General features: G+C 55.6%; 2 protein-coding genes across 5 annotated transcripts; one reads left to right on the top strand and one right to left on the bottom strand.

The window, feature by feature from the left end:
• The first annotated feature begins 853 nt into the window (after positions 1 to 853).
• On the top strand, positions 854 to 10170 carry APLP1 (amyloid beta precursor like protein 1). Of its 4 annotated transcripts, none has more exons than XM_082676927.1 (17): positions 854 to 1060; positions 1966 to 2109; positions 2937 to 3069; positions 3284 to 3396; positions 3629 to 3762; positions 3873 to 4057; positions 4519 to 4649; positions 5021 to 5095; positions 5963 to 6121; positions 6200 to 6328; positions 7246 to 7345; positions 8391 to 8498; positions 8748 to 8771; positions 8966 to 9036; positions 9278 to 9340; positions 9472 to 9615; positions 9732 to 10170. In XM_082676927.1, the coding sequence occupies exons 1-17, from the start codon at positions 932 to 934 to the stop codon at positions 9828 to 9830; spliced, it is 1941 nt and encodes a 646-aa protein (XP_082533053.1). In that variant the 5' UTR covers positions 854 to 931; the 3' UTR covers positions 9831 to 10170. The 4 variants fall into 4 exon arrangements, with proteins under 4 accessions (XP_082533053.1, XP_082533052.1, XP_082533054.1 ...); XM_082676926.1 differs by having other exon boundaries at positions 8745 to 8771; XM_082676928.1 differs by lacking the exon at positions 8748 to 8771.
• A 3697-nt stretch (positions 10171 to 13867) lies between these two features.
• Positions 13868 to 20472, bottom strand: NFKBID (NFKB inhibitor delta). Its single transcript, XM_082676581.1, has 12 exons — positions 20396 to 20472; positions 19666 to 19762; positions 19409 to 19469; positions 18835 to 19052; positions 18387 to 18577; positions 18199 to 18304; positions 17934 to 18080; positions 17765 to 17816; positions 17523 to 17671; positions 15433 to 15549; positions 14980 to 15144; positions 13868 to 14494 (listed from the first exon to the last, which is right to left on the bottom strand). The coding sequence occupies exons 4-12, from the start codon at positions 18985 to 18987 to the stop codon at positions 14441 to 14443; spliced, it is 1134 nt and encodes a 377-aa protein (XP_082532707.1). The 5' UTR covers positions 18988 to 19052; positions 19409 to 19469; positions 19666 to 19762; positions 20396 to 20472; the 3' UTR covers positions 13868 to 14440.
• Between the last annotated feature and the right edge of the window lie 2235 nt (positions 20473 to 22707).

The following is a 22707-nucleotide window of genomic DNA, read 5'->3' as shown; positions in this document are numbered from 1 at the left end:
TTAAAGAAAGGGTCTGGGGGCTTTGGTTCATGAATCCTTGATCTAGGAGTTAAAGGTCTAGATGACTGGGGTTCCTGGGAAGCAGAGCAGAAGGCCTGGACTCGTGCGTCTTAGGGAGAAAGGGCTGAGGGCTTGGTCTCTAGTCCTGAGAGAGAAGGTACCTGGGACCCAGACTCCTGGATCTGAGGGAGAAGGGGACTGGGTCTCAAGTGCTATGTTCTTTTTTTTTTTGCGGTACGCGGGCCTCTCACTGTTGTGGCCTCTCCCGTTGCGGAGCACAGGCTCCGGACACGCAGGCTCAGCGGCCACGGCTCACGGGCCCAGCCGCTTCGCAGCATGTGGGATCTTCCCGGACCGGGGCACGAACCCGTGTCCCCTGCATCGGCAGGCGGACTCTCAACCACTGCGCCACCGGGGAAGCCCAAGTGCTATGTTCTTGATTGGGGAAACTTTGGAGACCTGTATTCCTGGGGCCTCAAGAGACGATTTGGGGGTGGGGGCCGCTCTCCAATGCTTGCATCCCTAGAGGAGAAGCGAGATGATTTGTGACTATCTGGATCCGAGGGAGGGGAACACTGGTGGTGAGAGTCTTGAGGGAGAACTCAAAATCCCCAACCAGGAAACCCGTGACCCAGACTCCTGGCTAGGCGCTTGCATGGGGTGGGACGCCTAGAATCTCAAGGCGGCGGGGGCCTGGCGCAGGTTCCCACCCGGGGTTTCCAAGCTTCTCCGCTGTGCGCAGAGCTGCCACGCTATTGTCCTGGCCAGGAAGGCGGGGCCAGCGCGGGGCGGGGCTGGCGGCGCCGGCGCAGCCCGGGGGCGGCGGGAAGAGGAGGCGGCGGCGGCCGTGGCGCTGGGAGCTCCTGTCACCGCTGGGGCCGGGCCGGGCCGGGCGGAAGTGCTGGGGACGTGAGGGCGCGAGGGCCGGGACATGGGACCAGCCATCCCCGCCGCTCGCGGTCTGGGCCCGCTGCCGCTGTTGCTGCCACTATTGCTGCTGCTTCTGCGCGCGCAGCTCGCCGTCGGGAGCCTGGCCGGTGGGAGTCCCAGCGCTGCCGAGGTGAGGCCCGGCCGGGTCCAAGGGGATGGGGGAAGGGGCGGGATCGGGCCTCTGGACCCCGATGCGGACAGGTCCAGAGCAGAAAGCGCAGTCTTTCCAGCTCTGTGGCCGGGCCCCCCGGCGCCGCTAACTGCACTAGGCATTCAGAAAACCGTAAGTCCAGGCCCCATCTCCTTCATCATCTGTCGTCCCAGTCCCCTCCAGCCCGCAGCGTAGGAACTGGCTTTTCCAGAACTCCTGGTCCCAGAAGTCCAGCCCCCCCAGACCCTCTCAACCTAGGTGACTCAGCCCCAGACCCTTCCCACCTGAACAGGACCCACCAGGCAGCAAGGCACCTACAGCCAGGAATCTGGGCCCCCTGCATCCTCTGGACCCATATGAGGCCTCCCGCAAGGCTCCTAGGACCCAGAAGTCTAGGCCTCCAGCCACCGCCCCCCAACCCAGGATGTAGCTCTCCATCCCTCAAGGACTTGGTGTCCAGGCCTGCAGGGCCCTGAAACCAGGCCTTGTGGTCTTTGCACCCGAGAATGCGAGCATGAGCTAGGGATGGAGGGAGGAGGGGCCAGAACGCCTGGGTTCTGACCTCCTCCCCCGCCATTCACGTTTAACCCTTTCAGCTCTAGTGCGGCTGAGCTGGGGTGAGGGCGGAGCCTGTCTCCGCGGCAACAAGGCCGCGAGAATCCCGGGGGACCCGGGTCGCCATAGCAACGGCAGAGCTGGGGCGCCCCCGCCCTGTGGGAGCTGTTTCCCGGGGAACCGACCGTCTATGGAGGCGGTGCGCGGTGCTTGGTGGAGGGGGCTGGTGCTGGGGGTGTGAATATCTGCGTCCTAGGGAGCAAAGGACCAGGGGAGTCACATGCCCGCGTCCCCCGTGCCCTCGCTGACCCCTCCGTCCCCACCCCCAGGCCCCAGGGTCTGCTCAGGTGGCTGGACTATGCGGGCGCCCAACGCTTCACCGGGACCTGCGTACCGGCCGCTGGGAACCAGACCCACAGCTCTCACGACGCTGTCTCCGGGACCCGCAACGCGTGCTGGAGTACTGCAGACAGGTAGGCGGGACCTACTGGGAGGGGCGTGGCCAGCAAGAAAGGGGATCCAGCTTGGGGCCGGGTAGCGCGTGAGAAGCTAGTCGTGCAAAGACAAGGTCCAGGGAGATGAGGGATCCAAGAAGGCATGGGAAACTAGGGGACGTGGCCAACAAAGAGGCGAAGTTAGGATAGGACAGGACCTGTTTCTGAGAAACTAGGTCAGGAAAGGGGAAGAACCGTGCAAAGACGGCCCGCTGAGGAAAGTGTCCAGTGAAGAGACAGAGTTTAGCAATAATGTGGTGGACTCCTTAAAGAGCAGGTGTAGGTGGACGTGACCAAAGGAGACGCGGGGCTAAGACAAAAAGACCTTTGGACCGGCGTGACTGGGAACGGGGTGGAACCCAATGGGAGAGTGGAAAGCTAGGAGGCGTGGCTATGAAAGCAGGTCTAACACAAAGAAAGGATACTTACTGAGAGGCCAGAGAGAGAGCCGAGGCTTAACGAAGGGAGGAATCTATGGGGAGATAAACCTGATAGGGGGAAGGGGCAGAGGCGACTACAAGAGAGGTGGGCTTAGAGGGATTGAGCTTTTGGGCAATGGAGGGACCTTCGTTAAGAAACTGGACAGGCAAAGGGGCGGAGCCTAAGGATGGCGTGGCTTAAGGGAGAGGTACTAGGGGGCGTGGCCAACAGGCTTGAGGGGCTTAGATATCTAAGACCTGTTCTACAGAGAAGCGGGGCCTAGGGAGGAGAGGTCCTTATGAATACTAGAGTCTTGAAAAGGGACATGGCCAGTGCAGAAGCGCAGGCGGGGCCGTGGGTTGATCACCCCCACCCGGTGCCCCCAGATGTACCCGGAGCTGCAGATTGCACGTGTGGAACAGGCGACACAGGCCATCCCCATGGAACAGTGGTGCGGGGATGCCCGAGGTGGCCGCTGTGCCCACCCCCACCACCAGGTTGTGCCTTTCCGCTGCCTGGGTGAGTCACAGGCTGGGGGAGGGGAACGGAAGGAGGGGGGGGGGCGTCTCCGAGGGGTGAGATTCTGGCCCTGGTTTCAGGCTCACATTAGGGAGATGGATGCCTGGGTCCAGAGTGGGACAGAAAAGCCTATGAGGATAAGACATCTGGATTCTGAGGAGGGTAGGGCTAGTGGCTGCGGCAGTGTCTCACATCGATGACCCCCATTTGCCAGAGGGTGAATTTGTGAGCGAGGCCCTGCTGGTGCCTGAAGGCTGCCGGTTCCTGCACCAGGAGCGCATGGACCAGTGCGAGAGTTCAACCCGGAGGCGTCAGGAGGCACAGGAGGTCAGGACTCAGCCCACTCATTCTCACCGCCCCCCAGAACCCAGGGATCCAGTCCTCTAACACCCTCCTCCTCCAGAACCCAAGAGTCTGGGCCTCAGCCTTCTCTTCCCAATGGGACAGAACCAGGAATCCAGGCTCCCAGCCCCATCAGCCCCCAAGACCCAGGCATCCAGGCTACCCCCTACCCTCTGTTACCCCACAGTCCTGGCATCTGGGCCCACTCTTCCCACAGGCCTGCAGCTCCCAGGGCCTCATCCTGCATGGCTCGGGCATGCTTTTGCCCTGTGGCGCGGATCGGTTCCGAGGTGTGGAGTATGTGTGCTGCCCCCCTCCAGTGACCCCCAACCCGTCTGGGACAGCAGTTGGGTGAGTGGGAGGGAAGCCTCCATGCCCAACCCAAGGCTCCTGAGGCAGGAGATGGAAGCCTGGGGGCCTGGGCCCAGGTTCTCATTGCCTTGGGTCTTCTGCTCCCTCAGGGATCCTTCCACTCGGTCGTGGCCCCCCGGGGGCAGAGTTGAGGGGGGTGAGAACGAGGAAGAGGAGGAATCCTTCCTACAGCCAGTAGATGATTACTTTGTGGAGCCCCCACGGGCTGAGGAGGAAGAAGAGGAGGAAAGAGTCCCACCCTCAAGCTCCCATCCCCCTGCAGGGGTCAGCAAAGGTGAGGCAGGCTCTGCACCTCCAGTCCCCTCCACCCTTGGGGGAGGATGATTTAAGGGAGCCTTGGTATAGGGGCCTCTTTGGGAGGGACCTGTGGGGGAGAAGCCCTGTTGGGGGAAATGGGAGGGATGGGAATGGCTTTGAATAAAGTAGAGGTGGAAGGGGCAGCCTGTGAGGAATGCAAAGGGGGAGGGTGGTTTGGGGGTGCCCAGAAGTGGAGGAGTCATTTGGCGGGTCTGAAGGATTACTGGGGGGAAAGCTTAGAGGATAGTGTAATGGATTCCTAAGCTTTACAAGAACAGGCCCAGTTCAGAACCACATTTCGCATGAGGCCAGGCAGCAGCTATGGCTGAAGTGAACACATGAGGGTCTCCAGTGCGCTCTAGGAAATGCAGTTCTCTGGGAAGGGAAGGAGACCTGGAGCTGGGCTTCTGGCTGACTCCCTGGTTCCTGGCCTTGCAGTGACTCCCACCCCGAGGCCCACGGATGGTGTGGACGTGTACTTTGGCATGCCTGGAGAAATCAGCGAGCACGAGGGGTTCCTGCGGGCCAAGATGGATCTGGAAGAGCGCAGGATGCGTCAGATTAACGAGGTGATGGTGCCGGGGGCCCCAGGACCCCCCATAACGCAGAGCTCCCTAAATACCAGGAAATTCCTCAGGGACACATTGAGACTATCTTTAAAGAGTCCCCAAGTCCCCATTAACCCCCAGTCCTCAACACCCCCCCTAAGATGACCAGGGATCTCTGACCCACCTAGAATCCCACTGAGATGCCACCAGATTCTATGGAAACTCTGATGCATGGTACTCTTCCACTTTAAATTCTTTCTGAATCCTCTCGGGAATCCAAGAGGCAGAGGGACTTAAGGGATCTGGAGACTCTGAGGAAGGATGGGGGCGGGGTAGATGCAGTGGGTAGAGCAGGGTGGATTCTAGGATCCTGAAGCTCGCCTTGTCCCCAGGTGATGCGTGAATGGGCCATGGCGGACAACCAGTCCAAGAACCTGCCTAAAGCCGACAGACAGGCCCTGAATGAGGTAGGACAGCCTCCAGGGTGTCCTGCTCAGGCCTGTCCACTCCCTGGGGCACACTGGCTTTGTCTGGCCTCATCCAGTTTCACCCCTTCCTACTTGCGCGGGCCTCTCCGGGCCCCACCCTTACACTCGGCTCGGGCCCCTCTTGGCCTACATCTAACCCGACTTTGCTTCCCTCCTCTTCCCACTGGCCATGTTTTGCCCTGTCTTAACTTGATCCTAGCCTCTGAGGGCTGGCTCTGGAGGCCTCTCCCAAGCTGGGCCCCTGCAGACACAGCCCGGTCCTTCTCAGCCTCTCTTTGATGCTCGGCCCTGCTCCCTGACTCTGATCCTGCCCCTGTAATCTCCCTTTTACTCAGTCCCTCCTCAGTAGTCCCAGCCTCATGACTCTCTGCCCCACCTCTCTCAGCCTCACTTTAGTACCGCCCTACCCTGTGTAGACCCCACTTGTCTGCGCCCCATTACTTGACTCTTGCTCCTACCCAGCTCAGTCTTATTTAGTTACAGCCTGTCTCCAGTGGGTCCTGCCCAGGCCTGAGCCCTACCTTTCCTACAATACTTGGCTCCTTTCATCTCGACACAGGCCAGCTCTGTGCCTAGATTGTTCCCACCCATGTAGTGAACACCTTCAGCGGGGCTCCCAGCAGGCCTAGCCCTGCCCCCACTCCACCTGGCCCTGAAGCCCCAGCTCTACCAGTCAGTCTCCTGTCATCTAGTCCCACCCCAGGTTGACTCTGCCCAGGCCTAGATCCACTGCACGCCTCCCTCTCCCCCGCCACTTGACCCCATAGCCCTACCCTTCCAGACTGCCTTTGACCCGGGTTTCACCCCACTACACCTCTCCTGGCCCTGTGCCCACCCCCTCGCCAGCACTTCCAGTCCATTCTGCAGACCCTGGAGGAGCAGGTGTCTGGTGAGCGACAGCGCCTGGTGGAGACCCATGCCACCCGAGTCACTGCCCTTATCAACGACCAGCGCCGGGCTGCCTTGGAAGGTTTCCTGGCGGCACTGCAGGAGGATCCGCCTCAGGTGCGGGAGCCGTGGGGGCAGAGGGCAGGGGGTGGAAAGGGCTGGGGCAGGCCTGGGCAGCCTTCATCGCTTCCACAGCCAGAGCGCGTCCTGCTGGCCCTGCGGCGCTACCTGCGAGCAGAACGGAAGGAGCAAAGGCACACGCTGAGGCACTACCAGCACGTGGCTGCTGTGGACCCCGAGAAGGCCCAGCAGACGCGCCTCCAGGTGCTCAGGTTCTTCCAGCTCCCAAATTCTCAGCTAGCCCTCAGACCCCGGCCTCTGGGACCCCATCCCTCTAACTCTTCTCTTGCCCCTCATACCCTCTTTCTATCCCTTGGACCTTCCTATCCCTGGAACCTCCCCCTTCTGTGCTTGGGACCCACTCCAGTCCCTCAGATCCTTACTTCTTGACCCTGGAATGCTGCCTCCCCGACCCCTGTGCCTTTGACCCCTTTCTTGAATTCCCACTCTCTGTCCCTCGACCCCACTTCTTGTCCCTTGGATTCTTCCTTTCCTAGAATCCCCCTCCTGTGCCTTGAACCCTGTTCCTGCCCCTCAACTCTCCTTCTTCCCTAACCCAAATTGTTCTTCCTGGAACCCTTGCTCTGTGCCCTCAGATCCTAATTCCTGTTTCTTGGATGTCCTCTTCCTGTCCCAGAATACTCCATTCTGTGCTCTTGAACTCCAAGTCTTGCCCTTGAACCACATCATTTCTATATGACCCTCCAATTCTTCCTTCTTCAGAACCTCCTCAAGCCTCACTTCCTATTCCTCAGACCCTACTCTCTGCCCCTCCTACCCACTTACCGTCTTCTATACCATATTCCTTGTACCCTATACTTACCTTGTCTCCTGTGCCCCACCTTTCCTAGCAGCTACTCCTTTTCCTTCTTCCTTACTTTCTTTCCCAAGACTCTCACAGCCTGTCTTCTGTACATCGTTTCCTTTTCATTGTATTCCACTTCTCCTTCTCCAGTTTCCTTCCTCCCATGGCCAAGTTCCTGCCCTTGTACCCTACTTCCGGTCCATTGTATGTGCTAATTTTGCTTGGACCCTCTTGACCTTCCTCCTTCACCCTGCCTCCGTTTCCCCATCTCTAGCCTGCACTGCTCAGTTCATCCCTCGTACTCACTCCCCCACAGGTGCAGACTCACCTTCAAGTAATCGAGGAAAGGATGAATCAGAGCCTGGGGCTGCTTGACCAGAACCCCCGCCTGGCTCAGGAGCTGCGGCCCCAGATCCGTGAGTGCCCAGTCCTGACCCCCAGCCTTTGACTCCCCTGCCATTTCAGCTCTCTATTCCTGTGTAACAAACTGCAAAACTTAGTGGCTTAAATCAACCACTTTCTTTTCTTTTCTTTCTTTCTTTCTTTTTTTTTTTTTTTTGAGTTTGGAAAACCAAGGTTTATTCCAGTCTTTCTTTAAATTTAAATGGTCCACAGTCCTTCAAGGACCTTCATTAGCATCACTTGAAAAGTTTGTTAAAAATGCAAGTTTAGGGACCTCACTCCACACCTATTGAATTAGAATCTTTTGAGACATGGATGGAAAATTTGCATTTAACAACTTCTTTGAGTAATTCAAATGCACACTGAGGACAGGAAATCTTCATCTTCTGGTCATAGGACAGCATGGACCAGGTATTATAGCTGTATTAAATCGACCATTTTCATTGCTCATGATTCTGCCGTCTGCTCTGGGCTCTGCTGGGTGCTTCTTCTGCCGGTCTTGTCAGTAGTCAAGCATGTCACTACATTTGGCTAGCAGGTCAGCTAAGGGCTGGGACTCTGGCACAAATGAGCCTCTCTCCCTCTCTGTGTAGGCTCAGGGCCTCTCTTCTCCATGGAGCCCCTCCACGTGGTCTGTCCAACAAGGGAGCTGGACTTCCTACATGGTGGTTCAGGCTCCCCATACCGTGCAAGTGGAAACTGCCAGGCCTTCTTAAGACTTGGGCCCACCTTCTGTAGGTTAAAGCAAGTCACAAACCCAGTCCAGATTCAAGCTGCAGGGCCTTCACAAGAGCATGAATACCAGAAAGTGTAACCCCCAGATCTACTGCGACTTCCTCCTGGATGTCCCATGCCAAACCCTAATTCTCCTGCTCTTTAAGGAGGCTGTTCTCTTGAACTTCAACCTCCATCCTCCAACACTCAGCTCCACTTCCCCAGGTCACACGTATGGCTCCCCGCTCCGATCGCTCTATTGTTAGGATGCCATCCATTCACCCATTTTTGTTTTGTGGATCCCTGTGATCACAACCTCACCACCTTTCTCCATGTTCCCCTCAGAGGAACTCCTCCACTCTGAACACCTGGGCCCCAGTGAATTGGAAGTCCCTGCCCCGGGGGGCAGCAATGAGGACAAGGGTGGGCTGCAGCCCCTGGATTCCAAGGATGGTGAGTTAACCCAAATCTACATAATCCCAGACTTTGGGGTACAGGTCCCCAACCTCAATTCTAATCCCCTAAAATCTGGGGGTGTCTAAGCCACCACAGTGAGTGGAAGAGGGTGGGAAGGAATGTCTGAGGTTGTAGAGGCCTCTGTGGGATCCTCGGCCCCTGGGAGGGGGCTTCCCCACACTATCTTTGGTGATGCTCTCCTCTCTTCACTGTTCCACCTGTCTTGCCTCCTCTGACTGCCAGCAGACACCCCCATGGCCCTTCCAAAAGGTGAGTATCTCACAGAGTAGCCCCCAGCCACCAAATCCCTCTGAGTCCTTGAGCCCAGAATGGAAGAGGGCCCGTACACGGGGAACCCCAGGCCTCCTGGGGTGGAGTCTGGTGCCCCTTCTGACCCCCTCTTCAGGCGGGGGGTAGTAGCACCATTCTGGACTCTCAGGAATGAGATAGGATTTGGGGGGTAGGGTCCACAGAACAAGATGCTGCATCCTCTGAGAAAGAGAAGATGTCCCCCCTGGAGCAGTATGAACGAAAGGTAAGTTGGTCGGACCCACGGGCATCGGAGGGAGGATGGGCCAGGGGGCCTGGACTCCTAGGTCTGAAGGAGGAGGGTGCTAGGGGTTTGGGTTCCTTGGCCTCAGAGGAAAGAAGGGACTGAGGACATGGACTTCAGGGTCCTAGGGAAGAAGAGGGCTGGGGGATGCCCTCTCGGGGCCCAGGGGAGGGGGAGGCAGGGGCCCAGACTTCTGGGTCCCTGACACCTCCTGCTCCCCCAGGTGAATGTGTCTGTTCCAAGGGGTTTTCCTTTCCACTCATCGGAGATTCAGAGAGATGAGCTGGTAAGAGGAGGAATATTGTGGGTACTTAGGGGAAGAGGTCAGAGGTCAGTGGCTAGGCTGTGACTCCAAAAGCCACACAGGGCCCTGGTGAGCCTCCAAGATGACCCCGGCCCCATCTCCTCTCCCTGCAGGCACCAGCTGGAACAGGCATGTCCCGAGAGGCTGTGTCTGGTCTGCTGATCATGGGAGCGGGTGGTGGCTCCCTGATCATCCTCTCCATGCTGCTCTTGCGCAGGAAGAAACCCTACGGGGCTATCAGCCATGGAGTGGTGGAGGTGAGAGGCAAAGAGACCTGGAATGGGGAGGACTTCCAGAGCCTGGGAGTAGAGTGGCTGTGAGGTCTGCGGTCAGGCCCCTGTGGCCCACTCTGCCTCCCCTGCCCCTATTGCAGGTGGACCCCATGCTGACCCTGGAGGAGCAGCAGCTGCGTGAACTGCAGCGTCACGGCTATGAGAACCCCACCTACCGCTTCCTGGAGGAACGACCCTGAACCAGCCCCCTTCACCCCTTTGGCTGAGCCCAGACCTTCCCTCTTCCTGGAGCCCCAGAACCCCAGCTCCCAGCCTGGGAGAAGGGTCTTGAAAAAGTCATTTCACACCCTTTGTGAGGGGGCTGGAAATTCTTATTTCCCCTGTCCAATTCCAAATTGAATTCCTAAGAAATCCCCAGGTATTCCCAGCTGCCTCCCCACTTGGGACCTCCTCACTTTAATTTATTTTGTACATTTATGTATTGTTCCTTAAGGTGGCCACCAGTTGGTCCCACTGTCTGTTGTTCCCTTGAATTCACCGTCCCACGTGTCCCCCACTAATATCCCAATAAAGTCCTCTTCCCCACCAGGCCATCCTCCGTCTCTGTGGGGGAATCAGGGTGTAATCAGCTCTGGACATTGGTGTGCAAGCCCGCCCAGACCTCCTTCACCTCTTTAAACTGTTGGAGAGATCTTTAAATCTGGGCGGGGCCTTGGGAAGGGGCGGGGTCCAGAGATCTAGGTTAGGCTCCCACCCAGGAGCTTTCCGTGGTACTGAATGGGCAGCCACTTCTAAGCCTGTATCAGCTGGGTTCCAGGGTGGACTCCAAGGAGGCTGGGCTCTAGCAAGTTTCCCCTGCCTCCCACTCACCCTCATACACAGTCACATACAACATCCACCCCCAACCTGTGAACTCGATGAGGGACAGGGAATCTTGAACTGCTCTTCCCATTCTTGAGTCTTAAGCCCTTCTGGGGGAGGTGATAAGAATCCCCTTGGAGTGTGGAAATCCAACCATGTGTCCCAGAGAGGGTTATGTGATGTCTGCAAGTGCATTGCATTTTGTGACATGTCAGAGTTGTCCCTCTACATATACTGTTACCTGTCTCAAGAGGGTTGTTATGAGGATTAAAAGGAGTGATATTTGTTGGGACATTAGAATTGTGCCTGGCATTTCGCAAGTACTTGTTGAATAAATTCTAAAATGACAGCAAACATTCATACGGCACCCTGTGCCAGGAACTGCTCCAAGGCTTTCACGCACTGGCACGCTTAATCGTTATTTCTACCCCATGAAGTAGGTACTATGACTATTCTCATTTATAGATTAGGAAATGGAGGCAAAGAGAAGTTATGTCACATTCCCAAGGTCACCATCTAGGAAGGAATGAAGCTAGGAATCCAACCCAGGAAACCTGGCTCCAGTGCCCATACTCTAGGCCATTTTGCTACCCTCCTGCCTAATAATTCATGGCTGTCCCATATGGTGTTTGGGTTGCTCACTGCAAAATTTTAAGTGATACCATTCATCTCCTAGACATTGTAGATTTGCATTTTTACCACAACTTCCCAGCAGATAGCAGTAGTGTGCCATGTTCTAATATCAGGAGAGCACAATTTTCTGACAGATGGCTAAGGGAGGGAGCACGTATTTTTAATTCTTCCAACGGACCGATGAGCTCACAGTGATGAGCTCTACATAATATATACATGAATTATAGGTCATGTATATTAAATATAGACGTGGTAGGTATTGGGAGGAAGATGCCTGCACGATGCAAGTTGGATACAATGCCACAGCTTTCTTAAGAACCCAGTTTGCAACATCATTCTGATACCGGCTTTACCATCAGGTAGACTCAGACCATTCTAGTAGAAATCTATAACTAGCACCACAAGCAGGGGAAAAACTGCCTTTGTATTTTCACAGCCAAGGGTGGTTAACAGGCTACCAATAGGTAAGGAGCTCCAAGCAGGTGGGATAGGAAATGAAAGGCCATTTTGCTCAATACACTCAGTGCATGATTCCCTAATAATATGTGCATTTTAATGGCAATACTTAGAGTAATTAGTTCAAAAACACTGTTTTTATTGAAATTCCAGCAGGAAAAATAACTTTACTATTGCTCATTTGATGCTCTTGTGCCCCTAAACCACTCTTCTTTTCCCACTGAATACGATTTAATTCTTCTTTTAGTAAAGCAAAGTTTCCTAGAGACTTGTTATCACGTTAGTGGTGTGTGTGTGTGTGTGTGTGCGCACTGATACATGTCGGGAAACACATCTTATACGTCAACAGAATCTAAGATGCCATCAAAAATAAGAAATACCGGGCTTCCCTGGTGGCGCAGTGGTTGAGAGTCCGCCTGCCGATGCAGGGGACACGGGTTCGTGCCCCGGTCCGGGAAGATCCCACATGCCGCGGAGCGGCTGGGCTCATGAGCCATGGCCGGTGAGCCTGCGTGTCCGGAGCCTGTGCTCCGCAACAGGAGAGGCCACAACAGTGAGAGGCCCGCGTACCGCAAAAAAAATAATAAGAAGAAGAAATACCATTATTTTATGTACCACAAGGAAAACTACGGAGACATTAAACTATGCCACCTGATTGTAAGATGAATTCCAATTAAGTTCTTCCTAGAATTAATGAAATACAACATACTATTATGAATTTTCCGTGGGTCAGCTGCCCCTATGTGAGTACACACAGAAGAGCACACTCATGCTGGTCCGAGGCAGCTGACGTGGGAGACTTGTGCTGGCACCACCAGTAACTCCACCTCCCAATATTCTTGTTCTAGTGCAGTACCTTCCTCCCCACTGATTCTGGGCTTGGCCACATGGCTGACTTGGACCAATGGGGTATCAGCAGGCATGATGCAAGCAGGGGCTTTTTCTCTTGGAATATTCCCTCTTGGAGCTCCTGCGTGAGGAGATCCTCCTACCCTCCTGGAGGGACCACAGGGAGAGGGATGCTTGGCTCACTCTCAGAAGTTCCAGCCATCTCAGCTGAGCTATCAGACACGTGAGTGCTGTTGTCTAGGCCAATCGGGCCTCCAGCTGACTGCAGCCATGTGTGAGACCAAAGCAAGATAGCAGAACTGCCCAGCTCAGCCCAGCCCAGATCGCAGAATCATGAACAAAATAAGTGGTGCTGGACTTCCCTGGTGGTGCAGTGGTTAAGAATCCGCCTGCCAATGCAGGGGACACGTGTTTGAGCCCTGGTCCAGGAAGATCCCACAGGCCGCGGAGCAACTAAGCCCATGCGCCACAACTACTGAGCCTGCGCTCTAGAGCCCACGAGCCACAACTACTGAAGCCCGGGTGCCACAACTACGAAAGCTTGCATGCCTAGAGCCTGTGCTCCGCAACAAAGAGAAGCCACCACAAAGAAGCCCGCGCACCACAATGAAGAGTAGCCCCCACTCGCCACAACTAGAGAAGGACTGCGCTCAGCAACGAAGACCCTATGCAGCCAAAGATAAACAAAATAAACTTAGCAAAAAACAGACGTGGTGGTTGTTTTAAGCCTTAAGTTTTGGGGTAGAGACACTGGCATATGCCCTGAAGTGTGCTTGGTTTGTTATCCGTGAGAGCCTCCAAGCAGTGGGGGCTACCGTGCGTCAGAGGGCTTTCTGGAGTGACGAGACTGGGACGGAGGACAGAGCAGAGGCTGTGGGACAGAGGTACAAGGGGGCATTGTGGAGGTCTTCCGTCTTTCGTTTGGGTTTCTCCGGAAGCAGAGGCTTAGGCAAGGATTTGAGGACAAGATTACCTGCAAGGAGTGGAGAACCTTGATAGGGGAGCAGGAAGGGACCCAGAGAAGGGAAAACTGCCAAGAAAGGGTATGTTCTCAAGCCAGAACCATGGTGGGGAACCGGAGCTTCGTTCCACTGGGAGCTTGGAGAGCCCGTGCGGAACACACACTTCCCAGTTATCCCCACGGAGGCAGGGGACCTGGAGGATTTACATACCGTCTCCCTTCAGTCAGTCACTGGTTGAGAGCTGCTGGAGCGGGAAGAGGCATGATCCTCCTGGCAGGAAGTCTTGACACACTCATACCCAGGGCAAAGCGGGCACCAGTGGTCTGAGAATGCCCACAGGCAGAGTCACGTGCCGGCCCTGGCAGTTAGACCACCAGGTGTGGACAGGGTGAGGGGGACAGGATATGGACTTCGCACCCGCCGTGTCTGCTACAACCCCCCACCCAGACACATCCACCCAAACACGGCTCCTCAGCCGCTTCCCTGCACAATGATTAGAGATTAGACAGTAACGGTTCTAGTCCAAACTGAGTTTAATCAAGAGTTTCAGATAGGGGAGGGATTCACTAGAAATACTGAGGTCTGGGTCAGGGGCCTGGTTGTGTTCTGACTTAAAGCAGTAGGACCTAGGGGACTATGATCGAGAGTCCTTCCTATGTCTCAGGGTTAAGGACCTGAAGGGGGTGGGTCCTGGGGAGGTCAGGGGTCATCTTAGGAGCTCTACTAGGATGGTACTGGAAGCTCTTTTGGCGTACCCCAAGTACCATATAGGGGAGTTACATCTGGACCCCAAAAGATCCTGGTGGGGAAAGGGTTGGGGGTCCAGTGTGTTTCACAGAAACAATCAAGGGGCCTCGATTTCACAGAAATCATCAAGGGGGCTCCTTGTGGGTGGAGGAAGGGTATCACACCACCCCAAATATTGGGGACTGTTTACCCACCAACAGCCATTTTGGGGTTTTAATGTAAGACCCCGATGGCAGGACATTATGCACATACATTATCACGGATTTGCAACATTAGCATACGCTGGCTGTCCCACAGGACGGTGGGGACTGGAAAATCAGTCCAGGTTCTGGGTTTGAGTCCTAAGAGGACAGGCCTGGGGGTGCCACACGGCTCCTCTTCAGTAGCTGCCGGAGCTGTGGACAAGACAAGACGGGGGAGAAGCTTGAGAGGTTGCAAGGAGAACAGGCACACCCTGTTGGGGTGTGAAGTTGGGGGTCAGAGAGAAGTGAGTAGGGTCAGTTGGGTTTGAAGGTCAGAGGTTCTGAGTCAAGATGCGGGGCTGGGGGTGAAGGCTCGTTCACACAATGAATCAAGGCTCCTGAGCAAAGGTGTTGCTGGCTGGGCGTTCCCACCTTGGGATTAGCATTGAGGACTGGGAGTCAAAGGGGAGAAGCAAGGGGCCAGAGTCACATTTGGGGGTCAGAAGTCCCACTCTGAGGTCAGGACTAAAAGTCAGGGGGCTGGAGGTCATGCTTGGGGATCAGAGGTCACACCTTGAGGTCAGGATACAGGGTTGAAAGTAGAGGTCAGGAGGAGTCACCATTATCAGTTACCCTCTACAGTCAGGAATGTTGGGGTCGGGGGTGCACCCTGCAGTCAGGGTGGGCTCAGTGCTCACCCCCTCAGGGCCCAGCCCGGGCCGTAGCAGGTGGACGGGCTGCTCGTTCTCCAGGTTGCGCAACGTTGGATCCGCCCCAGCTGCCAGCAGGCGCCGCACAATGGCCTCCTGGGCCGGCCCAGGGGGCAGGGCGGCCGCCATGTGGAGGGCTGTGTTCCCATGGGCCTGGGGACGGTGAGGGGGGGCCTGCTGAAGACGCAGGCTCAGCTGGCCTGGGCCCTCGACGGCGCACTTCATATTCCGTCACACCCAGGTCCCACATGTCCCTCCTCACATCCCCCAGAAGCCCCCTCCAGGGCCACATTCCACACACCCCTCTAGGCCCTACACGTGCCCCGTCCACGTCCCACACAGCAGCCCCTCCCCAGACACAGCCCGTGGGACTCCCAACATCCCACTGCCCGCTCTCTGCCACGTCTCACCCAATCTGCACATTCCAGCCTAGGCCCCTACCTTCATGTTGACAAAGGCCCGCAGGTCTCCCCGTGGCAGCGCCAGCAGCAGCTGAACCAGGGTCGGGTTGGCAGCCTGCACAGCCAAGTGCAGAACTGTCTTGTTGCTCTTGATCTCCTGTGAGGAGGGGAACGACAGAGGTCAGGCCAGTCCTCACACCCAAGCCTCCACCCATGGAACCCAAGAGCCTTTAGACACTCTGTCTCTCTTTTTCAAGCACCCAGGAGTGCCTTATACAGTTGTACGTGCTGTGCACTCTACAGGAATACCAGATTTAAGGGGGTGCCGTTCAGATCACACACATCACCGAACGGTACATTTATTAAGATAATATTCCAGCCCAAGTATCTTTGAGAAAAAGATTTCTTTTCTATTCCTCCAAAGGAGCTCTCTGGACTAGCAGCTGCCCTGGCCAGCCCACATTCTATTAAACACAGTAAAATGCGCCCACATCCCACATGGACTGTATTTTATCTATAAAGATGGGAACTGAGCAGCATTAATCAGTGGCCTATCTAAGCCTGTACCTACTTCCATACTGAACTGTTCTCTCTCTCTTTTTTTTTTTTTTTTTTGCGGTACATGGGCCTCTCACTGTTGTGGCCTCTCCCGTTGCGGGGCACAGGCTCCGGACACGCAGGCTCAGCGGCCATGGCTCACAGGCCCAGCCGCTCCGCGGCACATGGGATCCTCCCGGACCGGGGCACGAACCCGTGTTCCCTGCATCGGCAGGCGGACCCTCAACCACTGCGCCACCAGGGAAGCCCCTCTCTTCATATTTTGAAGCAAGTAAAGACATTTTCCACAATGAAACTTTACTATGTGCCTTTAAAGAATTTGTAATGATAATAAACATTAAAAATTGTGTGTTTAGACATAGAAAATAAACTTATGGTTACCAAAGGGGAAAGGGGATGGGGGAGGATAAATTAGGAGTTTGGGATTAGCAGATACAAACTACTACATGTAAAACAGATAAACAACAAGGTCTTACTGTATAGCACAGGGAACTAGATTCAATATCCTGTAATAATCCATAACGGAAAAGAATATGAAAAAGAATATGTGTATATGTGTACAACTGAATCACTCTGCTGTACACCAGAAACTAACACAACACTGTAAATCAACTATTCTTCAATTTTAAAAAGAATTCTGGGTTTACATAGGGCAAAACAACCTAGCTGGCTCTATCAAAAAAATTATGAAGAGAAAACTCTAAAGGAGGGGAAGCTCTAAATTAAGAGCTTAAAAGGACGTATCACTGCAATGTGTGGGCTTTATTTGAATCCTAGTTTTTTTTTCGTTTTTTTTTTTAATGAAAAAAATAAATGTATGTCACTTTAGAGCCAAATAAAAATTTGGACACAGGATATTTGATATTATGAGACTGTTAATTTTTTTAAAGGTGGAATAAAGGTACTGAGGTTAACAAGAGTTCTTGTCTTCTAAAGACAAATATTTATGGGTAAAACTATAAGCTTGGATTTGCTTAAAAATAATACAGGAGAAGTGGATGGGAAAGGACTGGCTATGAGTTGCTGGTTATTTATGTTGGCTACATGGAGTTCATTATACTATTTTCTGTACTTTATCTATGTTCAAAGTTCTTGAACTAAAATGTAAAAATCCAAAACAATGAGTAAATGTTTAATTCTCTCAGCCAGCCTTTGAAGGAGCCACTGTCAGGAAGGAGGAGACTATATGTATTCACAGCTGGATTCTGGGGTCAGGCCACCTAGGCTCAAATCCCCTCTCTGACACTCACAAGGCAAAGTCCTTGAGCCTCAGTTTCCTTATCAGTGAAAGAGAGAAAGTAATAATAGTATACACATCAAAGTGCGTTTGTGAGGATTCAATTAGCTAATCCATGAAACAGTGTTTGATGAATAGTAAGTGCTTGGTAAATACAAGTTAAGATCAGTAATATTATTCCCAGTTGACAACTGGCGCACAGAGAAGTGAAGTCACGTGTTCAAGGTCACACAGCTGGGAAGAGGCAAGTCAGAATTTGTTTCGAGCCCCTGGATATCCAGGCGCCCCCATCCCGCGTGCCCTCCTGGAGGCCAGCTGCCCACTGCCCAGCTCACCTGGCTGGTATGATCAGCACCCATGTGCAGCAACATCTTGACGCAAGCCAGCCTGTCCTGGGCCTGGGTACTCAGTACTGGGGGATATAGGTCGGGGGGGTGCATAGCAACGTTGAGGGCCAGGATGGCTGTGTGGAGAGGGGTGAGGCCTGCAGAGTAGAGACAGTGAAGACTCTACATCTGGAGCACCGACCCCACCCAGCCCCACCAGCCCCACCCACCCTGCCCACCACCCAACTTACCCTCGAAGTCTCTGGCTTCGATGTCAACTCGAACCCCTGAGTTAATCACAGCCTGGGAGGAGGAGGAGGTAGAGAGCTGGATTAGGGTCTCCCCAGGCCTCCTAGCCCTGAAAGCCAGGATCTAGGCAATCAGTCCATCCCATTCACCCCAGCTGCCAGGTGAACATACCGAGAGAACTCTTGGGAGCCCATATGTAGCGGCCACGTGTAAGACAGAGCGCCCTTGATGGTCAGTGGCGTTGGGTTCCGCTCCCAGGTTCAGTAGATCCTCCACAATCAGGGGCTGGTTGGCAGCAGCAGCCACCAGAAGAGGGGTCTGCAGGAGTCAGGAAAGGTCAGTCTGGGCCCCCAGCCCCCTCCCCTCTGAAAACCGGGAATCCAGGCCTCCAGACCCTCTGCCCTCAGATCCAGGAGTCCAGGCCCTCAGCCCTCACCTTGCCCTTATGCTCACGAATGTCCAGATGTCTGTAGGCTTGGAGCATCTCAGCTGCGGCGTATGCGGCCCAGCGCAACCCTCGAGCCGCAAACAGGTGCAGGAGCCTGAGGATAGGTGGAAGGAAGCAATGAGCACAGCACCCCAGCTGAGCAGGAGAGCCTGCAGACTCCATTCCCCTATACTCACGTGTCTCCCTCCTCATCCTGGGCCAGCAGCTTTTGTGGCCCCAAAGCCAGCATGTGAGCACGGGCAGCATCCAGGGATGGTCCGTTGACCACAGGAGGCAACTGTGGGGGTCCTGAAGGGAGTCCAGAACCTCTCCAGGATCCTGCCTGTGGCAGGGGAGGTTCTGCATAGGGCCGAGTATCCAGGGGGTCCTGAAGGGTACAGGTGATGGGGAGACCCAGTCAGCTGAGAATTCCCTCTTTCTACCACACACACATACACATACAGAGTGCCAGGCAGAGTGGCTGGGCGTCCCACCTGCGCCAAGTGACCTTGGACCTTTGGGCCTCAGTTTTGCCCATCTGAGGAATGGGATCCTAATCCAACCCCAGACATCTCAGAATGCTGCATAAGGGCAACTGGGAATCTTAGGAGCCCTTCAGCACCCACCTCCCATTCTGTATCTCACCTCCATCCCCAGGGGAAATGAACACGGCCGCCCTGGGTCCGAGTGTGAGTAGAAGTCAGGAGTCAGGAAACCTTCAGCAGCAGAAGCAGGGTAAGAGTAGGGCCTGTCCGTGTAGGCAGCATGCGTGTTGGGGTCCCAGTCTGGAAAGCCCATGGGGGGCGCCAGGCTGCCAAGTCCAGAACCCACAGTCTCCTGGTGTGCTGGGAAGTGAGTATGGCCTGCATGTGAGAGGAGGAGCAGAGGCAGGCCTGGTTACCAGAGTTAGGGAAGTCACAAGGTACTGAAAGCTAGTACTTCTGGGGCACCAAGGGGCTGGAAGCTTGGACTTATGGGACCTAAATGCCTGGGACACTGAGGGGTTGAGGGCCTAGATTCCAGGCTGGGAGCCTGGGCCCCTGAAGGACTATGTGCGTAGACTACTGGGCTCCAGAGAATCTGGCTCTACTCTGCGGGTCTCAGCAAGAATGAGGGTCTAACTCCTAAGTTCCTGAAAGTTCTAAGAGTTGGGATGTTTGAGTCCCTGAGGGAAGCTGGGGCTAGGAGCTGAGGGAACCAGGTGAGTTTCCAGACTTACCAGCTTCACCCTCATTCACAGGTGGGGTCAGGGGCTGGGCCAGGGGAGCCAGGAACTGTCCCTGTAGAGGCATAAGCAAAGAGAAACAAGGGTGAATTTACCTGGCAGATTCCTCAGCATCCATTCCCCACCTACAGGGCATCTAAGTCAGGACTACGTCTCTCCTCAGCCCCGAGGGCCCAGCAAGGCAGCAAGTCCTTGCCCAACAGGACATGGCCTCACGGGAGTTGTAGTTTACAGCGCTTCATGGGCCTCACCTGTAGCCCACCAGCGTCAGGCTGCTGCTGGCGGCGCCTTTGTTCTTCTAGGAGCTTCTTCACCGTCTGTGATGGGCAGTGGCTGCGCTCATTCCGGCTCACTGCGGGGTGAGGAGGGAGGGAAGTTATCAGGGGTCCTTACGTCACCCAAGTGCGCCGGGGAGTGGATCTGAGCGCCCTCTTCGCCCTCCCGCGCGGAAAAACTGGCACACTGATGCCGCCTGAGAACTCCAAAGCCAATCTAAGATTTCGGGTGCGGCGCCGCCTCCGCGGTTTCCTTCCTTTTGCTCCGCACTTTCCCCTCTGACCCAACTTTCCACCAGCGTCGTGGAAACTGAGGAAGGAGGTGGAGGGCGCCCTCTGCAGCCCCCCTCCCTCTGCCTAACACTTCTGTGAAAAATCCCACCCCACCCCACCCCCAGATCTCCCAGTTCTGAGGGATTCGGGGCGTCGCCGGGCATCATTCCCCAGAGACGCACATCCAGGTTCCCAATATCTCTCTGCCCTAGAAGCTGCCCTGATACTTTTTCCTCGGGATACGAGGCATCTGAGTCCCCAGCCCCTCTCCCTGAGGAGCCACGAAGTCACTAGCCCCCTAGCTCATTAGGAATCCAAAGGTTCAGACCTCGCCCCCCTCTTCAGACCCAGAAGTCCAAGCCCCACCTCACGGGAGTCTGGGAGACTCGCATACCCTTCCTCAGGACCCAGGAGTCCGGGCCCTCTAGCCTACTCCCCTGGTAATCCCAGTTTCCAGACTCCTTGTTCGCACGACGCAAGAAGGCCGGGCCCTCAGCCCTCACCCTTCCGAGCCCCGCTCGAGCACAGGAAGGGTTAAGCGCCGGAGGGCGGACTCGGAAACCGCCCAGACGCGACGCACTGACGTCACGTCGCTCACGCAAGGGAATCTTCCATCTCCTTCTTCCTCTCCGCCCGGCGACCCAGGTGTCCCGCTCCGAGACGCGATGCGTGGCCAAGCGTGGCGCTCGTGGAATCCCCGCACAAGGGAAATTCCTGCTCAGCCCGGGGACCCGGGCCGGGTGGCGACTCGGGAAATCCCAGGGTGGGGCAGGGTCACGGTCAGAGTGCATTCCTGCGGCCAAGCTCCGGACCTTGCCCACCCAGACCTTGGCTGATTTCAAACAACGCCCCCAAGGACTCGATCCAGCCTCTTTTTCTACAGCATGGAGTCCGGGTCCCCAGCCCCCTCCTCCCAGGACCCAGGCAGGAGTCGGGGCTCCCAGCGCTTTCACCCCCGGGACCTAGGATTCAGGATCAACAGTCCTTTACCCCACCCCACGCCCCCACCACCCCGGGACTCAAGAGTCCAGAATCCCAGCCGCTCCGGGATCACGACCCAGGAGTCTGGACCCTCCGCCCCCTCCAAACACCGGGTACCCTCACTATCAGCTTGATGCTTCACCCCTCACTCTTTTTTTTTTTTTTTTTTTTTTTGTGGTACGCGGGCCTCTCACTGTTCTGGCCTCTCCCGTTGCGGAGCACAGGCTCCGGACGCGCAGGCTCAGCGGCCATGGCTCACGGGCCCAGCCGCTCCGCGGCATGTGGGATCTTCCCGTACCGGGAAGAATCCGTGTCCCCTGCATCGGCAGGCGGACTCTCAATCACTGCGCCACCAGGGAAGCCCACACCCCTCACTCTTGATGCTCCAGCTCCGTCCCTCAGAGCCTCAAGAGTCCGTCCCCCAGCCCCTCTCTTAGGGGCCGAGCGTGCCTCACCTTCCCGCCCCTCCATTACCTCGGGGATTCCGTTGTGCGGATTGTGGGGCCCCAGGGCCCCGGCCTCGGCGCTGCGCCAGCCTCGCTGTTTCCCCGCGGAGCCGCCGCCGGGTCCCCGATCTTGGGTCGGGTCCCCCCGCGACTTTTTAAACTGAGGTTCTGGCACCGCCCAGTCGTGGGGCGGCCCCGCCCACAAGCCCGGGAGTCCCCGCGTTGCGCTCGAGCAAACTTGGTGTCTAAATGGGCGGGGCTGACTTTAAGAGCCCGATTCCTAAGTCTCCCCGGAAACAGTGATTGGGAACCCCGTGTTTGGTCTGAGGGAGAAGGGGCCTCAGGTAGCGGACTCCTGAAAGAGGAGGAAACTGGGGACCTGGACTTTTGTCCAGTGGGGTGTTGGAGGCCTTGACTCCCAGGCCCTGGGCTGGCCGAGGGGCGGGGGGACGCTGCCAGTATTATTGGGTCCTGAGAGAGAAGGGGGCTGGGGTTCTGAACTCCCTGGTCTCGAGGGAAGAAAGGTCTGTAGGTAAGAGTGATATAGGTGAACTCAAATTTACCCCCTTCCACACATCACCTTTCTCAGAGGCCAGTTCTCATTATTCATTCATCATTAAAAATAATTACTGCAAGGGAGGTACTTTGCTGGGTGCTGTGGTATAGCTGTGAACTAAGCAGGCAGGAATTCCCAACCCTCAAGCCAACTGACATTCCAGTGGGAGGCTCATTCTCAGTTCCCATCTTGGTGACCATGTAAATCATATTTCTCCCCTGCCCTCAAGACTCTATGCTCTCCTGGTTCTCCTCCCTCCCTTGCTGCTCCTTCCGTTTTACTGGCTGTTTCCTCCTCTTCACCCATTCTTGGTGTTGGGAGGAGGTGGTGTTGCTCCTCTGTCTGTACTCACTTCCTTGATGATCTCATCCAGTCTCATGGCTTTAAATACCATCCATAAGCCAGCAATCCCCAAATTTACATCTCCAGACCAGACTTACCGCCTGAACTCAAAGAGGCAGCTGTGGTCATTCAGCTTCTCCACACGGTGATCTATCAGGCATTTCCAACCCAGTTTGCCCAAACCTTGGCACTCTCCCCCCTAAGCCTGCTTCCCCTCTTTCTCCATCCTGTCAAAGGATGCTCTGTCTTCTCAGTTGCCTAGGCCAGAAGCTTTGGTCATCCTGGACCCCTCTCTCTCATGCACACTCATATCCACTCCATCAGCAAGTTTTGTTGGCTCTACCTTCAAAATCTTTCCAGGATCTCCCCAGTGCCCACACCCTGGTCCACCTGTCACGTCCCACCTGGACGATCACAGCA

The sequence above is a fragment of the Grampus griseus genome (assembly GCF_964374135.1).
Source record: "Grampus griseus genome assembly, chromosome: 19".
NCBI classification, from domain to species: Eukaryota; Metazoa; Chordata; class Mammalia; order Artiodactyla; family Delphinidae; genus Grampus; species Grampus griseus.
Note: the sequence above shows the minus strand (reverse complement) of the source record. Positions and strands in the feature narration are given on the sequence as shown.

Bases quoted from the DNA above. Each gene is read 5' to 3' on its own strand.
- APLP1 (XM_082676926.1), top strand. From the start codon at position 932: ATGGGACCAGCCATCCCCGCCGCTCGCGGTCTGGGCCCGCTGCCGCTG. The intron at 7,346-8,390 runs GTGAGTGCCCAG...TGTTCCCCTCAG, and splicing joins GGAGCTGCGGCCCCAGATCC to AGGAACTCCTCCACTCTGAA. The intron at 9,037-9,277 runs GTAAGTTGGTCG...CTGCTCCCCCAG, and splicing joins TGGAGCAGTATGAACGAAAG to GTGAATGTGTCTGTTCCAAG.
- NFKBID (XM_082676581.1), bottom strand. From the start codon at position 18,987: ATGGGCTTTCCAGACTGGGACCCCAACACGCATGCTGCCTACACGGAC. The intron at 18,578-18,834 runs GTGAGATACAGA...TGTACCCTTCAG, and splicing joins CATTTCCCCTGGGGATGGAG to GACCCCCTGGATACTCGGCC. The intron at 14,495-14,979 runs GTGAGCACTGAG...TCTTGTCCACAG, and splicing joins CCGGGCTGGGCCCTGAGGGG to CTCCGGCAGCTACTGAAGAG.